General features: G+C 36.4%; 2 protein-coding genes across 2 annotated transcripts; one reads left to right on the top strand and one right to left on the bottom strand.

Annotated features, from left to right (window-relative positions):
• Positions 1-467: 467 nt before the first annotated feature.
• On the top strand, positions 468-8,228 carry trmt6 (tRNA methyltransferase 6 non-catalytic subunit). Its single transcript, XM_048207655.1, has 11 exons — positions 468-796; positions 1,435-1,565; positions 1,657-1,766; positions 3,008-3,099; positions 3,185-3,268; positions 4,240-4,364; positions 4,485-4,810; positions 5,786-5,871; positions 6,185-6,287; positions 6,535-6,621; positions 7,471-8,228. The coding sequence occupies exons 1-11, from the start codon at positions 687-689 to the stop codon at positions 7,666-7,668; spliced, it is 1,452 nt and encodes a 483-aa protein (XP_048063612.1). The 5' UTR covers positions 468-686; the 3' UTR covers positions 7,669-8,228.
• On the bottom strand, positions 8,039-13,042 carry chgb (chromogranin B). The gene is made up of 5 exons (XM_048207654.1): positions 12,630-13,042; positions 12,356-12,402; positions 12,177-12,270; positions 10,158-11,794; positions 8,039-8,511 (listed from the first exon to the last, which is right to left on the bottom strand). Exons 1-5 carry the CDS (start codon positions 12,673-12,675, stop codon positions 8,440-8,442), a joined length of 1,896 nt encoding a protein of 631 aa, XP_048063611.1. The 5' UTR covers positions 12,676-13,042; the 3' UTR covers positions 8,039-8,439.
• Between the last annotated feature and the right edge of the window lie 1,948 nt (positions 13,043-14,990).

Raw genomic sequence — 14,990 nt, 5'->3', positions numbered from 1 at the left:
TACAACAATTTGTTTATGAATGCTACAGCATACTGTAATCTTAACTATAGTGAACTGATGAACTGTAATAAATACTGTGGTATACTTTAGGTTTTACTACAGTAAACTGTTTTGTAGTAAAATACACCCTCTATAGTTAGTAGAAAACTTAGTACAGTATTGCATAAAGTAATTTGACTATATCAATATATACTATATTATAGTTGTTATATTACCACCACAACAACTATAGGCTTACCACAAACAAATTAATTCAGGCACTTTACTATAGTATGGTTCATAAACACTATTTATAGTATTTTTTTCAATCGCAGTGCCAAGATAATTCCATGATATGGTCATTGTACGTGTCGAGGACAACCATGGTAGTTTTTATAAGTATAAACCTAATGTGAGGTTTGTTCACTTAAAATGAAAATAAATACACGTTTATCTTTAAGTGACTAAAATCGCTTTGATCTGTGACTTGCTAGTCTTCCTCCCGAGATCAGCACTCGATTAACTGGCCTCTCCGAACAGGAAGTGACAGAACAAACACACGTGTGAAAGGAAAGGAGCATAGCTTGTGGGAAATTACTGTTTTGTTTGCAGACATAGAAATTGCCACTTGTGCGTCGGGTTTGTTAAAGCGTAAACTAGTTTTTAAACATCCTCCGGTCGATCTTTATCCACGTTGATTACAGTAAATGGCGGAGTGTGTATATGACAGTGATGCTGAGAGCGCGATAAGTTATGGAGATTATGTAGTGCTGAAGAGAGGAGATGTCTTCAAGTCAGTGCAGGTCGAAAATAAAAAGTGAGTTGAAATGTAATCTTTCTCATACGTTTAGTTTTGCAGGTTCTGCACTCAATGAGGTGTTTGTATACAATGGGATCTAAAATCTGAAATCGGTGGGATTCAAAACTTAATTTGAACTTGTACATAAAACGTTTTATAGTTTTGAAACCTTTACATAAAAAAACATTAATATGTGAAAATAATTAGTCATGTATTGCATTCCTCACTATTACTATTTGAAAAAGGTAGACATGACATACTACATTTCACTCCTGTTAAAGTCACCATGAAATCAAAATGGACAATTATTTTTTTTTTTTACTATTTTGTTATTTTAATATTGTAGTGATTTATTCGCGCACATCATTATTTTTTTTAATTAATATGGATTCGTAACCAAATCAAAATAAATTCCCCTCCCTCTTTACTGACGCGATGGCGGAGCAACCTGTCACTCACATGAGATTGACCAATAGCAAACCACAACCATCCAATCAATTACCCGTGTTCGAATTCAAGTCCCGCCCTACATTTTTTCTTGTTTGCGAAGCCATTTCACAATAAGGAAGAAAAGACTATTGCAACTTACGTTTCATGTGATGCTTGTTCTCACCAAACTTGCTTTAATTTGACATTGTGTGTATTGTGTGTTTTAGGAAAGTAATCTTTGAGAAGCAGTGGTTCTTCTTGGACAATGCGGTTGGGCAGCTGTACGGGACCATGTTTGAAATCGAAGCTGGCGGTTCACTCAAACCCAAGGCAGTAAAACGTGCCGGAGACTCTTTAGGTAATGATATTACGGATTTGTGTTATTGTTTATGTATTGATTTATTTTCTCGCAGACGAAATGAGATTGTTTCACTTTTCTGCTGTCATAGATTCTAAGGAAGCAGGCCAGGATAACAGACATATAGTGGATGATGGGAGATCTCAAAAACTGACCAGAGATGATATTGAAACACTGAAAGAGCAAGGGTTAAAGGGGCAGGTATGTACCTGAGTAAAGGACTATTTTGGGATTAACAACCGCATTTACTTACAGGTGTGAGTCTTGAAATATCTCGTTCAAACAGCAACTAACAGTAGTGTCTCGAAAACTGTATGAGCATGCAATGGAGTCAAATCCAATTTCTCATAACCGTAATCATAGAGACAGTGACCAAAGTAATATCAAAGATGGCGGCGTCCATAAAACTGAAAAGTCTTATCTCTTTTGACATGACAAAAGCCACGAGTTCCATCAAATCTTCATTAACCAACAGCAGCTTTTATATTTGGGTGGAGAGCGGAGGATTTGAGGGCCGTATTAAAGGTTTAGTTCACCCAAAAGTGATAATTATCACATGATTTACTCACCCTCAAGCCATCCTAGGTGTATATGACTTTCTTCTTTCAGCCAAACACAATTGGAGTTATATTTAAAAAATCCTGGCTTTTCCAAGCTTTATAATAGGATTGAATGGTACAAAACATTTTTTGAAGCCCAAAAAAGTGCATCCATCCATCTTAAAAATAATCCACACGGCTCCAGGGGTTAATAAAGGCCTTCTGAAGCTAAACCATGTGTTTTAAGAAAAAAATATCCATATTCGTAACCTGTTTTTATAATTTTTTATAAACTGTAGTAACTGGCTTCCATTAACAGCCGTGCATGAATCTAAGTCAAAGAGTGACAAAAACGCTTTGCTTCACTTCAAAAGGCCTTTATTAACCCCCTGGAGCCGCGTGGATTACTTTTATGATGGATGGATGCGCTTTTTTTGGGTTTAAAAAAAAAATGCACCATTCACTCCCATTATAAAGCTTGAATATTTTTCAATATAACTCTGATTGTGTTCGGCTGAAAGAAGAAAGTCATACACCTAGAGGGTGAGTAAATTATGGGATAATTTTCATTTTTGGGTGAACTATCGCTTTTAAGGTCTTAAATACAGGACTGACAACTGTATTCTGTTGCTGTGTGAATGTGGCCAAGTTTTTAAGGGATGAATGTAGTCCAAAATATGACTCTGGTCCTTCCTTCAGTGTAAGCCTGTGGGATTTTTGCCATTTAATCGTTCACTGGTGAAATATTCTAAGTCCAGTTGCTTAGAAAAGTAGCAGCACACTTCTTGACAGCAAGCCAAAACATTTGTGATGTTATTCATACCCATATAGAAGGTATTTAGGTTTTCATATTTGGTTACAATGACATTTTTTTTCTCACATGTCCTTTCATGTGCTTTTAAGGAGATTGTTCAGCAGCTCATAGACAACAGTACAACATTCAAGGACAAAACTGAATTTGCTCAAGCGAAATACATCAAGAAGAAAAAGAAAAAGTGAGTTCAAAGAGTTTTATTTCATATTTTATCAATCACTCAGAAAATGAAACTGTTAACAAGTACTTTGGCTTTATACATACAGGTATGAGAGTGACATAACAGTCCTGAAACCCTCCACTCGACTCCTTGCCATGATGTACCACGGCAGAGAGCCAGGAAAAATATGGTATGTGATCTAGGAAAACTCGTTCACTCAAAAAGAAAACTCATCATTTACTCACCCTCATGTCATTTTCAAACACACTAGTTACCCTACTTGTACAGTTTATTATTTTAAGTAGTCTTTTAGGTGTGTGTATATATATATATATATATATATAAGTACAGGTATTGTCAACTGAACCCCTTTGACCTAAACACCTTTACTTGAAGATTTTAGGTTAATATTTTATTTATTAAATAACACATCCACATGGTCACAGTTCTCCAGTGTTGTTTTATTAATTTTTACATACTATTATGTATTAATAGCATGTATTAATATTTTGAATTTGCTTTTATTTTTTATTTTCAGTTTTTGTTTAATTTTAGTTATTTTATTATGTGCTTCTGTCATTTTAATTATTTTTTTAGTGCTGTCAAATCAATTAATCACAGCTAACAAAAGTTTGTTTGTGTGTATATATATATATATATATATATATATAATTACAAATTTAAGTTAGATGTGATTTAATCAATTTGACAGCACTAAAAAACTTATTCAGATGACAAAAGCACATAATAAATGCTTTAAAGCTTTAATTTATATTTCTTTTTTGAAATAATTTTAGTAATTCAACTTAATTTATGTCAGTTAGTTGCCAAGGCAACATTTCTGTTTCTATTTTTTACATTTGTGTTTTATTTTATTTCCATTTTATTTCAGTTCATTGAAACAATTTGTAATATTTTTAGTTAACTAACAATTCTGTGCTTATGATGTTGGTTAATGGTCATGTGACATGCAAGTGAACAGAAAAAATATGTAGTCTGTTTTTACTAAGTGTTTTATTTTGATTGCTTATTTTACTTTTTTTTAATGATTTAATTGTTGCTTGAACCCTGTTTGAAAAAGTCCTGTACTAGTACATGTCAGGATTTGAATGTTTCACAGGCATTTATAGTATATTGTAAATAATATTTGCACTCTTTTAGTCACCTGCGGTACGACACATTGGCTCAGGTATTGACTCTGGGTAACATCCACGCTGGCAGTAAAATCATTGTTTTTGAAACCTGTGCTGGTCTTGTGTTGGGCTCAGTGATGGAGAGAATGGGAGGTAATCACACTTTACTTTTCACTGTTTTATCTTCATACAATATTAATAGAAAAATCTATATCAGCTGACCACAATACCACTATTACACCATGCTGATGATCTAAATGTTTCCTTTCTCAGGTTTTGGCTCAGTGATTCAGATGTATCCCGGTGGAGGGCCAACGAGAGCTGGCATGGAGAGCTTCGGCTTTCCGTCACACTTCCACGAGACGCTGCATGAGTTCCCTTTATGCAAAGTTAACGCTCTGCTGGCAGGAACCCTGGATTTGTCAGAGAAGGACACAGATTCACAGGCTAATGGCAGTAGGCTCGGTGGGTCTGACTCCTCTCAGGAAACCTCAGGTGTGTCTGAGGAGAAGAACTCAGAACCTCAGAATATGGAGGTCAGCGTCGACCCGCAAGAAGAAATGAAGAGAGCAGAGAGAGAAAAACTGAGAGAACAGAGGGTAAGAGTTTTGTTTTTATGACTTTTGCATTCATGTATCATGTCTTGTTTAGGTGTTTCTGCAACTACTGTTATGTACCAGGGCTTAATTAAAAAAAAAAAAGATTAAAATAATAAGGTTAAAAAAAACTATAACTTGAATCCGCCTTTTTCTCAAGAGATGTTAACATCTCTTGTTATTTCCATGCCTTCATTTATATTTGGTGCATTTTCTTTTTTGTATAGAATTTTCTTGTTGTCAAATACCAATTTTAACACATGAATATAATGTAAATAACTATAAATATGAATTATGTTAACATTAAAACTGTATTGGAAACATATTTCCATGCCTTCATTTATATTTGGTGCTTTTTCTTTTGTATAGAATTTTGTTGTCAAATACCAATTTTAACACATGAATATAATTTAAATAACTATAAATATGAATTATTACTTTAATTAATTATTTATATATATATATATATATATATATATATATATATATATATATATATATATATATATATATATATATATATATATATATATATATATATATCACTAAATAAACACCACTGTTTTAAAAATGTACTGTATTTTGTGTGAATATAATTTAAATATGTGAATATAATTTAAATAATTATACATATTAATTATTACTTAGAAATAACCACAAACCATTTAAAATGCTGTATTTAGTCCATTTTCGAATAATTTAAAATAATAAATGTATGCATGCGTGTGTGTGCATATATAAAACTAAATTGTTTTGCCCTCAGTAAATTGTGTTTTCAAAAGTCTAGTTGGTTACCAAGGAGACAAGTTTAAATGAAGAGCAGCTTGAGGAGAAATCTGTGAAATGAGATGTGTGAAGAAAACAAAACAAACAAAAAAAAGTTGAACATTGTTCATGAGCACATTTAACTAGTCAGGGTGGTTAAAGTGTCTTTTAAGAGTTTTTCTAAAATTTCACACTTAATTTAATTCACCTTAGGCTCAAGAGAAAAAGGTGAAGATGGAGGAGAAGAGGAAGAAGTTGGCCTCAGCTGCTGCTCTGTTGGAGGGAAGAAATGCAGATGGGTATGTTTTTGTTTAATTAAAGGTTAAAAAAAATGCACGTTTTGTTATATACCTAAAATATTATTTTTAACCTCTATTGTCCAGCCCTGAATACATTTAAAACCAATAAACATTGTATATCTCCAGGTAGTTCATAACATGAATAAGTGCACATTTTGTGTTTAAAATGGGAAAACATGTAGCTGATGTAATGGTAATATTGACGAGTCTTGTCAAGTCATATTTCATATTAATCTTAAGCAGATTTGTATGAAGTCTTCCAGTGATTCACCTGTTTAATAATGGGTGAAGCTGATTTGAATGTTTGTTTCAGGTTGGTGATTGCTAGTCGGTTCCACCCCTGTCCCGTGTTAATGGGTCTGCTGAAGTTCGTAGCACCATCACGACCGTTCGTAGTGTACTGCCAGTACAGAGAGGTAAAGTGATTGATTCGACAAATGTGTTAAAGAGGCAGTTCACCCAAAAATGAAGATTTTATAATCGCCTACTAATCCTCATGGTGTAGAACACAAAAGTGGTTATTTAGCAAAATGTCAATTTTGCAGATTATAGTCAAGCTCTCCAAAAGCCTAAAAAAATATTATGGAAGATTTACATGTTCACTTTGAGTCAAGTGTTTTCATAACTGCTTTCAATATTTACTGTCTGATCTCTTTTGGACAGCCGCTGATTGAGTGCTACACAAAGCTCAGGGAACAGGGAGGAGCAATCAGTCTCAGATTAACAGATTCCTGGCTCAGGCATTACCAGGTAATTCTTTACTTCATCCTATAAGGAGATAGTCAGAAATATGTGACTTATAATATTAGTTTTACTGCATTTGTCACACAGTTTTGCTCTAATGCCAGCCTTTGATTTATTAATATTCTGATTTACACTACCATTCAAAAGTTTGGGTTCATTTATTATTTACTTATTTTTTTAGAAATAAATTAATACTTGTATTCATCAGAGATGCATTAAATTGATTACAAATGACAGTTAAGACTTTTACACAGTTACAAAAATAAATATTCAAATAAATATTAATATTTAATATTCAAATAAATATTAAATATTTCAAATAAATGTTGTTCTTTTGAACTTTCTCTTAGCCCTGAATACAAAAGTATTATGCTTTCCACAAAACAATATTAAGTTGCACAGATGTTTTTAACAGAAATGTTATTTGAATGATTTCTGAAGGATCATGTGACACTGAAGACTGGAGTATTTATGCTGAAAATTCAGCTTTGCATCACAGAAATAAATTACATTTTAAAGTATATATTTAAAATTGTATTTTTACTGTATTCTTGACTTGAAAAAGACTTCAGAATTTCAAAAACATATTAAACATACCCCAAATTTTTGAATTGTAGTGTACATCTGTCAAGTTCCTTATACATTTATGTATTTAATTTTCTGTATTATCCCAAAATTGACATTTCCATGGTTTATGTATACCAAGGTTTATAAATCTTTTTGTTGCATTTCTAGCAAAAACTGCTGTACAATTACTATTTTATAAGACGACTCATGCTGTGAAATAAGATTTGTCATACTGCCTACCCCTAGAAGGGCTTTGATGACTTATTTACTTCTGTATCATTGTTCCAGGTGTTGCCCAACCGGACTCATCCAGTGCTGCTCATGAGTGGAGGTGGAGGGTATCTGCTGTCCGGAACCACGGTCGCTACAGACACTGCCAAAGCTCGGAATCAGCACAAATCAGAGGAGCCTGCCGCCAAGAGGCTGAAACTGGATGAGATTAGTTCGTCATGTGACAGCTCTGCCAAGGCAATTAGTGTAGTTTAACTTATTTAAGTGAGAAGAAACCAAATCAGTGTTGACTCACACATTTAGGCAGTGCTTTATTCTCTGTATGGTTGCACGACTTTATTATTCAAAGTCTGTTATCTTGTGTTGTTTTTTTTTTGCCAAGGTTTGCATTTAAGAGCTACGGAACGTTCCCATCATTGTTATTTATTTATTTTTTTAGCAACATGTGGGGGAAGTAAAAGATGCATTTTCTTTTTTCTCCATCCTCTGCACTCTGCAAATAACCAAATTTTGTCTACATAAAAAAGCTTAGTCAATCATTGCTGAAGTAAACTGTATATTTATCGGTTTTTAATAATGTTCAAAGGCTTCCAGCATCAAAACACAAATAACTGCATCCATCAGCTTTGGTCCCATAGTTGCACATTTTATTAAATGCAAACAATGCAGGGGTTCTGTTGAAGGCCATAAAGAACAACAGCAATTTTTAAACACACACTGCATCTTTCACGTAGCATGCTCTTAAATACAGTCAATAGTACATGGGCATTTGTTTTTGTTTTAGATTATGTAATAAAGATAAATAATTCACATGACATTATCAAGCTAGTTTTGCTTTTTATAGACTGTTTTCCTTGTTTCTCAGACTCTCACATTAAATGTACACTGACTTAACACCAATAACAAAAGTCTAATGCAGTTGTAATGCGGTTACGACATATAATAATGCATTCGTCTAAAACAGCCCAAGTGAGCACACATGAAGCTGATGGAAAATCAAATCAGGCAGCAAAGGAAGATGGTGTCTCAGCTGGTCTTTGGAATGGTTGTCTCTTTCATCTGTTGATCCACAGAGGCCAGTTTCTCAAGTTCATTTAACTGATGAAAAAAAGAATAGGAATTAAATGCAATGCTAATTTTGTTTAAGAACTCTTTAGTGTTGCTTAAAAACCATTGCCTTAATCAGTCCCAACACAAAACAATTGTGTTTGTAATTGTTTTGTGTTTGCAGTCTGCCAGAAAGGTTGTTTCTTTGTGAATGAAAGACAATTTGTTGCTCTAATCCAGTGGTGTCCAAACTTGGTCCTGGAGGGCCAACTGTCCTGCAGAGTTTTGCGCCAAACCCAATTAAACACCTGAACCAAGAAATCAAGGTCTTATTTGGCATACTATAAACTTCCAGGCAGGTGTGTTGAGGCAAACTGGAGCTAAACTCTGCAGGACAGTAGCCCTCTAGGACCGAGTTTGGACACCCCTGGTCTAGTCAATGAAGTATCCTATTTCCAGAGTCCCAGTAGTAAAGTTAAAGGGAAGTGCCTTTAGTTATACAATATCCCTGTCAGGATGAAGAATGTTGCTCTTAGCATGCTCTGTCTCTGAGAATACAGAGTCTAGCTACCCCTCTACACCCTCAAGTAAAAGTATTGTTACTGCATAGTTTGCGGGCATATCAGATAACTCAAATGTCCTTGTAATAGGAGAATATTTGACACAAGTAGTCACTGGAGATACATTCTTGCTGGGAGGTAATTACGACTTTTTGGTGCAGTTGAAGTTGCATGTAATAAAACTGAGAAAAGGTTTACAGTCTACCCACGTCCTCTCTTAGTCACTCAACTTACCCGTGTTGAAGTCTAGCAAGCAGAGATACAGATAAACTACTTCAAGCAGAAACTCTGGCCTTGTTTTTCAAGCGCTCCGTGAAGGAAATCTTGATTGCATTAATGTCATTCTTTGTAGTGCATCCCTGTCTGATGTCTCAGGTCAGTCCATGTTTTTTTTATTCCTGTTTGTACTATGAATGTAGGCTTTAGGGCTTAGTGGGGCCAATTGTTAAACTGGGGTGGTGTAACTTAGTGCATTGGTTTCCAAACCAATTCCCAAATGTTCCCCACCAGTACACATTTTGGATGTATCTTATCTGACATACCCATTCCAGGACTTGGTGTCTCTACAAACAAGTTGAATCAAAGTAGGAATGTGTACATGGCAAAAAGAAAATATGTGCAAAAATGTATCTTTAGGGTTAAAACAGTTTGTCAGTTTGGGGCAGCAACTTCAAAGGGACAGCTTTGTACTTTTATCTACTCCTAAAAAGTGCATCCATAAAATCTGTAAATCCATAAAATGGTCTCATGATGGGAACCCTAAAAGTTCTATATATGAAGCAACTTACAGAACCCTTTAAGGTTCTATATAGAACATTTTGTTCTAAGTGTACTGTGAAGTTTTTCTGGGGTAAATAAGGTCTGAAGATGTCCCTTTGAGCGTACTGCACCAGTGACATACTGTTGTACCTGTAAAGGTACAATTTATGCACTTTTTTTCTAAGGCATATACTGTTTTAAAGGCCTTTAGAAAGTGTTAGGAACCATTGGCCTAGTGGTTAAAGGTCATGGGGTTTCAAACCCAGCAAGTGGTAATCCATAAACTATCAACCCTGAGCAAGATGTGTAACCTCTGGTAACTCTCAGGGTGCAATCCTGGTGATAAATGCAATGTCTCTTGAAACTGCCATACTGTACCTCCTCTGGTGTGAAAAGCTTCTGTTGGGAGACACCCTTTTCCTCCCCAGGTGACTGCTCCTGCAGGCCCCTTTTGTACCGGAGGGTCTCAGCGAGCTCTTCCAGTTTGCGGTCGGGGTGCTGGTCAGTACTTTCACCCAGCTTGTGGCTTCTTTTGTACCAGGCTGGATGGTAGTATCCTCTGTAAATCCATGGGGAGCGTTTCTCAAAGACGTCACCTTTGTTAAGTAGACGTTCCTCTAACTCGTTCTTCTTCTTTGTTAGGTACCTCAATGCAGCCTCCTTGTCCTGCTTCTCCTCTGCCGAACTCTGGTGTCCTTTCTTCAGCTCATTTTCATCAAGCTCATGGTCCTCATACCGCTTTTCCAGGGGTGTTTCCTCATAATCCTCTTCAGAGTCCCGTTTGTGGTGCTTCTTATGGTGGTATCTATGAGTAGGTTTCCAGTATCGTTTTGCAATATCCTCATCTACCTCGTCAGATTCCTCAGACCTTTTTTCCTGAGAGTTCATGTCCTCGTTCAGCAAATCCTCATTTTGTTTGTGGTGCCTGTCATCCCCATGGCTCCTTTTGTGGGTGTAGCTTGGGAAGTCTTCTTGACTTCTGTCATAGTCTGGTTCTTCCAGACCCTCATTCTCACTGCGTTTGTGGTGCTTTTTCTTATGGTGGTATCTATGCGATGGCTTCCAGATCCGCTTTTCTCTCTCCTCACTTTCCTCGTCCTCTTCTTCTCCATCCCCGTAGTTTCTTTTGTGGGTATAGCTTGGGAAGTCTTCTTGACTTCTGTCATAGTCTGGTTCTTCAAGACCCTCATTCTCACTGCGTTTGTGGTGCTTTTTCTTATGGTGGTATCTATGCGATGGCTTCCAGATCCGCTTTTCTCTCTCCTCACTCTCCTCGTCCTCTTCTTCTCCATCCCCGTAGCTTCTTTTGTGGGTGTAACTTGGGAAGTCTTCTTGGCTTCTATCATAGTCTGGTTCTTCACGTTTTTCTCTGCTGGCCAGAAGATGACTCCTTTTATACTTGTATAGAGGGAATTCCTCCTGGCTGCGCTCCTCATCGGGGTTATCACGCTTGTAAATTAAGGAAAAATGCCTTTTCTGAGGAAATTCCTCTTGGCTTCTCTCATCATCATAATCTTCTCTTTTATTCTTGTTGCCTCTTTTATAGAAACTTGGGAAATCTTCCTGGCTTCGTTCATCATTTAGTTCATCACGTTTTTCTTTGATTCTTCTCTTCATAAAACTAGGGAACTCTTCCTGGCTGCGTTCATTATCCAGTTCCTCACGTTTTTCTTTGACTCTTCTCTTCATGAAACTAGGAAACTCTTCCTGGCTTCGTTCATCATCCAGTTCCTCGCGTTTTTCTTTGATTCTTCTCTTCATGAAACTTGGGAATTCTTCCTGACTCCGTTCATCATCCATTTCCTCACGCCTGTCTTTAATTCTTCTTTTCATGAAATTTGGGAACTCTTCCTGGCTCCGTTCATCATCCAGCTCTTCACGTTTGTCAGCTTTGAGAAGATCCTCAATGAGATCCTCCTCCTTGACTTTAGGCTCTCCTCGTGGTTTTTTCAGCTCCTCTTGAGCCAGTTGTAAAACATCTTTCTCATTTTTAACAACTGTGGAATGACCTGATCCTGAATTCAGGGAGAGATAAAAATGGGCACAAAACACTCATGCAAATAACTCGTAGCTCATTTTCGCTTCACTGCTTATACATTGCACGAATACATCCAATTATTAGTCCACAGTCTTAGAATGAAACCACTGACCCATAACTGTCTCCTCCTCTAAACACGATGTACTGAGATTAGAAATTGACAATAATGTAGTCTGACAGTTTTCACATATATATGTCTGAATTATATTTTTTGAACAAATGTATAAGATCACTCTGCAGACAGTGTTATGCTAGAATAACCTTTCATAAGAAGTCACCTTTGAGTTCATCCACTAATAAATCAATGTTATTTTACCTCAAGAACACATTGAAGCAACACAATACAAGTAACAACGTACCTGGTGTGAGGATGTTTTTGCATTCTGGATGCACTGGACTATCATCAGTCTTATAGAGCACCTTTGAAAGGATCTGAACTAAACACTGGGTAAGCTGAAATGAAAGTGTGTACATGATTAAAACAAGTAGAAAAAGAAATGCATTGGGGTTTTTTTCTCAAACAGACGCTACAGCATACCTGATCCTCTCTTCGGCTGTCCTGCTCAACTGGTATGGACTCTCCATCTGGGATAGTAGAAACCTTGTATTATATTTCGTGCAAATCGTAATGCAAACTGCTTTTAAGCTCATTCATCTTGATATCACCAATTATCAATACGTTTTACTTGTGCAAAAACCGAAAATTCCCATCGTGATGTACTATTTGTTCTGCAGCAAAACTGTCGTGTCGCTGACCGTGGTGCTGAAATGATTTATGCAGTGATTCCTTGTGTATGAGAAATTTCACTTACCCGCAGCGAGGAAAACAACCAAGCAGACCAAAGCCGCTAACTTCATGATGTGCACAGATGTTTTCTGCTGATAATCTTATCCGGAAAGGGTTTTGTCTTCTTTTGCAGACTCGAGCGGCAGAGAGAAGCTCCGTTCCGCGTGCTGCAGCTCGGAGTGCGCGCTGCGTCTGTTTTGAGCGCGCGGTGGGACACGGTCTGAGCTCGTGAGGTCGTAGTTGCTTACGTCACGCCTATTGTGAAACCTTAATGAGACCCCCACCAGCCCCACTTAAATGACATTTTCTAATCTTCCACTCCAGCCCATGTATAGTATTGGAGAATTGACTGTCATATCGGTGCATTTATAGATATATACTGATTTATTTTCATTATTTCTGTGTCATTTATCACTTTCCAGTCCAGGAGTTTTATGTGTTAAGTTACATTAAGCAGGAGATCGGGGCAAGTTGTCACACGGGCTTTCAAGTTTTGAATTAAAAGTCCAACTATAAGCAAATGCTTGTTTTGTCTAGCAGGGTTTTTGTATGTTAAACAGATTCTTTTTAAAGTGCAATGTATGGACAGATACTTCAAAATACTAACACTAATGTACCTGTTAGTGTTTGCTGATAGTAAAACAATGTTTAATATATTATTATATTATTATTACAAACCCGATTCCAAAAAAGTTGGGACACTGTACAAATTGTGAATAAAATCAGAATGCAATGATGTGGAAGTTTCAAATTTCAATATTTTATTCAGAATACAACATAGATGACATATCAAATGTTTAAACTGAGAAAATGTATCATTTTAAGGGAAAAATAAGTTGATTTTAAATTTCATGGTATCAACACATCTCAAAAAAGTTGGGACAAGGCCATGTTTACCACTGTGTGGCATCCCCTCTTCTTTTTATAACAGTCTGTAAATGTCTGGGGACTGAGGAGACAAGTTGCTCAAGTTTAGGAATAGGAATGTTGTCCCATTCTTGTCTAATACAGGCTTCTAGTTGCTCAACTGTCTTAAGTCTTCTTTGCCGCATCTTCCTCTTAATGATGCGCAAAATGTTTTTTATGGGTGAAAGATCTGGACTGCAGACCGCAGCCATGATGTTGTAATTGATGCAGTATGTGGTCTGGCATTGTCATGTTGGAAAATGCAAGGTCTTCCCTGAAAGAGACGATGGGATGGGAGCATATGTTGTTCTAGAACTTGGATATACCTTTCAGCATTGATGGTGCCTTTCCAGATGTGTAAGCTGCCCATGCCACACGCACTCATGCAACCCCATACCATCAGAGATGCAGGCTTCTGAACTGAGCGCTGATAACAACTTGGGTTGTCCTTGTCCTCTTTAGTCCGGATGACATGGCATCCCAGTTTTCCAAAAAGAACTTCAAATTTTGATTTGTCTGAGCACAGAACAGTTTTCCACTTTGCCACAGTCCATTTTAAATGAACCTTGGCCCAGAGAAAAAGCCTGTGCTTCTGGATCATGTTTAGATATGGCTTCTTCTTTGACCTATAGAGTTTTAGCCGGCAACGGTTATTCCTGAGCCCATGTTGTGATTTCCAGTACAGTACCATTCCTGTATGTGATGCAGTGCCGTCTAAGGGCCCGAAAATCACTGGCATCCAGTATGGTTTTCCAGCCTTGACCCTTACGCACAGAGATTGTTCCAGATTCTCTGAATCTTTGGATGATATTATGCACTGTAGATGATGATAACTTCAAAGTCTTTGCAATTTTTCTCTGAAAAACTTGTTTCTGATATTGCTCCACTATTTTTCGCCGCAGCATTGGGGGAATTGGTGATCCTCTGCCCATCTTGACTTCTGAGAGACACTGCCACTCTGAGAGGATCTTTTTATACCCAAATAATAAGTTGCAAATTGGTCCTCCAGCTGTTCCTTATATGTACATTTAACTTTTCCGGCCTCTTATTGCTACCTGTCCCAACTTTTGAAATCCAAAATGAGACAATTTTGGCATGACATTTCAAAATGTCTCACTTTCAACATTTGATATGTTATCTATATTCTATTGTGAATAAAATATAAGTTTATGAGATTTGTAAATTATTGCATTCCTTTTTTATTTGTACAGTGTCCCAACTTTTTTGGAATCGGGTTTGTATTATTTAATATATATATATATATATATAATCATGTAATCCATAAAAAAGAAACTGTAGTCTGATTACGAGTATTTTAAAAAGTAGTTTACTCTGATTACAAGTTCTTGATTTTTGGAATTTGATTACATAATACAGATTACATGTAATCTGTTACTACCCAGCTCTGTGTGTATATATGTTTATATAATAATGTACTTTATTATATGTATACACACACACACACACACACACACACACA

This window comes from Megalobrama amblycephala, linkage group LG11 (assembly GCF_018812025.1).
Source record: "Megalobrama amblycephala isolate DHTTF-2021 linkage group LG11, ASM1881202v1, whole genome shotgun sequence".
Taxonomy (NCBI): domain Eukaryota; kingdom Metazoa; phylum Chordata; class Actinopteri; order Cypriniformes; family Xenocyprididae; genus Megalobrama; species Megalobrama amblycephala.
Note: the sequence above shows the minus strand (reverse complement) of the source record. Positions and strands in the feature narration are given on the sequence as shown.

Coding starts and splice junctions, on each gene's coding strand:
- chgb (XM_048207654.1), bottom strand. CDS start 12,675: ATGAAGTTAGCGGCTTTGGTCTGCTTGGTTGTTTTCCTCGCTGCGG. Junction 12,271..12,355: donor ACAGCCGAAGAGAGGATCAG/GTATGCTGTAGC, acceptor CTTTCATTTCAG/CTTACCCAGTGTTTAGTTCA. Junction 8,512..10,157: donor AGCTTTTCACACCAGAGGAG/GTACAGTATGGC, acceptor TTTTTTCATCAG/TTAAATGAACTTGAGAAACT.
- trmt6 (XM_048207655.1), top strand. CDS start 687: ATGGCGGAGTGTGTATATGACAGTGATGCTGAGAGCGCGATAAGTTAT. Junction 1,767..3,007: donor AGCAAGGGTTAAAGGGGCAG/GTATGTACCTGA, acceptor TGTGCTTTTAAG/GAGATTGTTCAGCAGCTCAT. Junction 5,872..6,184: donor GAGGGAAGAAATGCAGATGG/GTATGTTTTTGT, acceptor TGTTTGTTTCAG/GTTGGTGATTGCTAGTCGGT.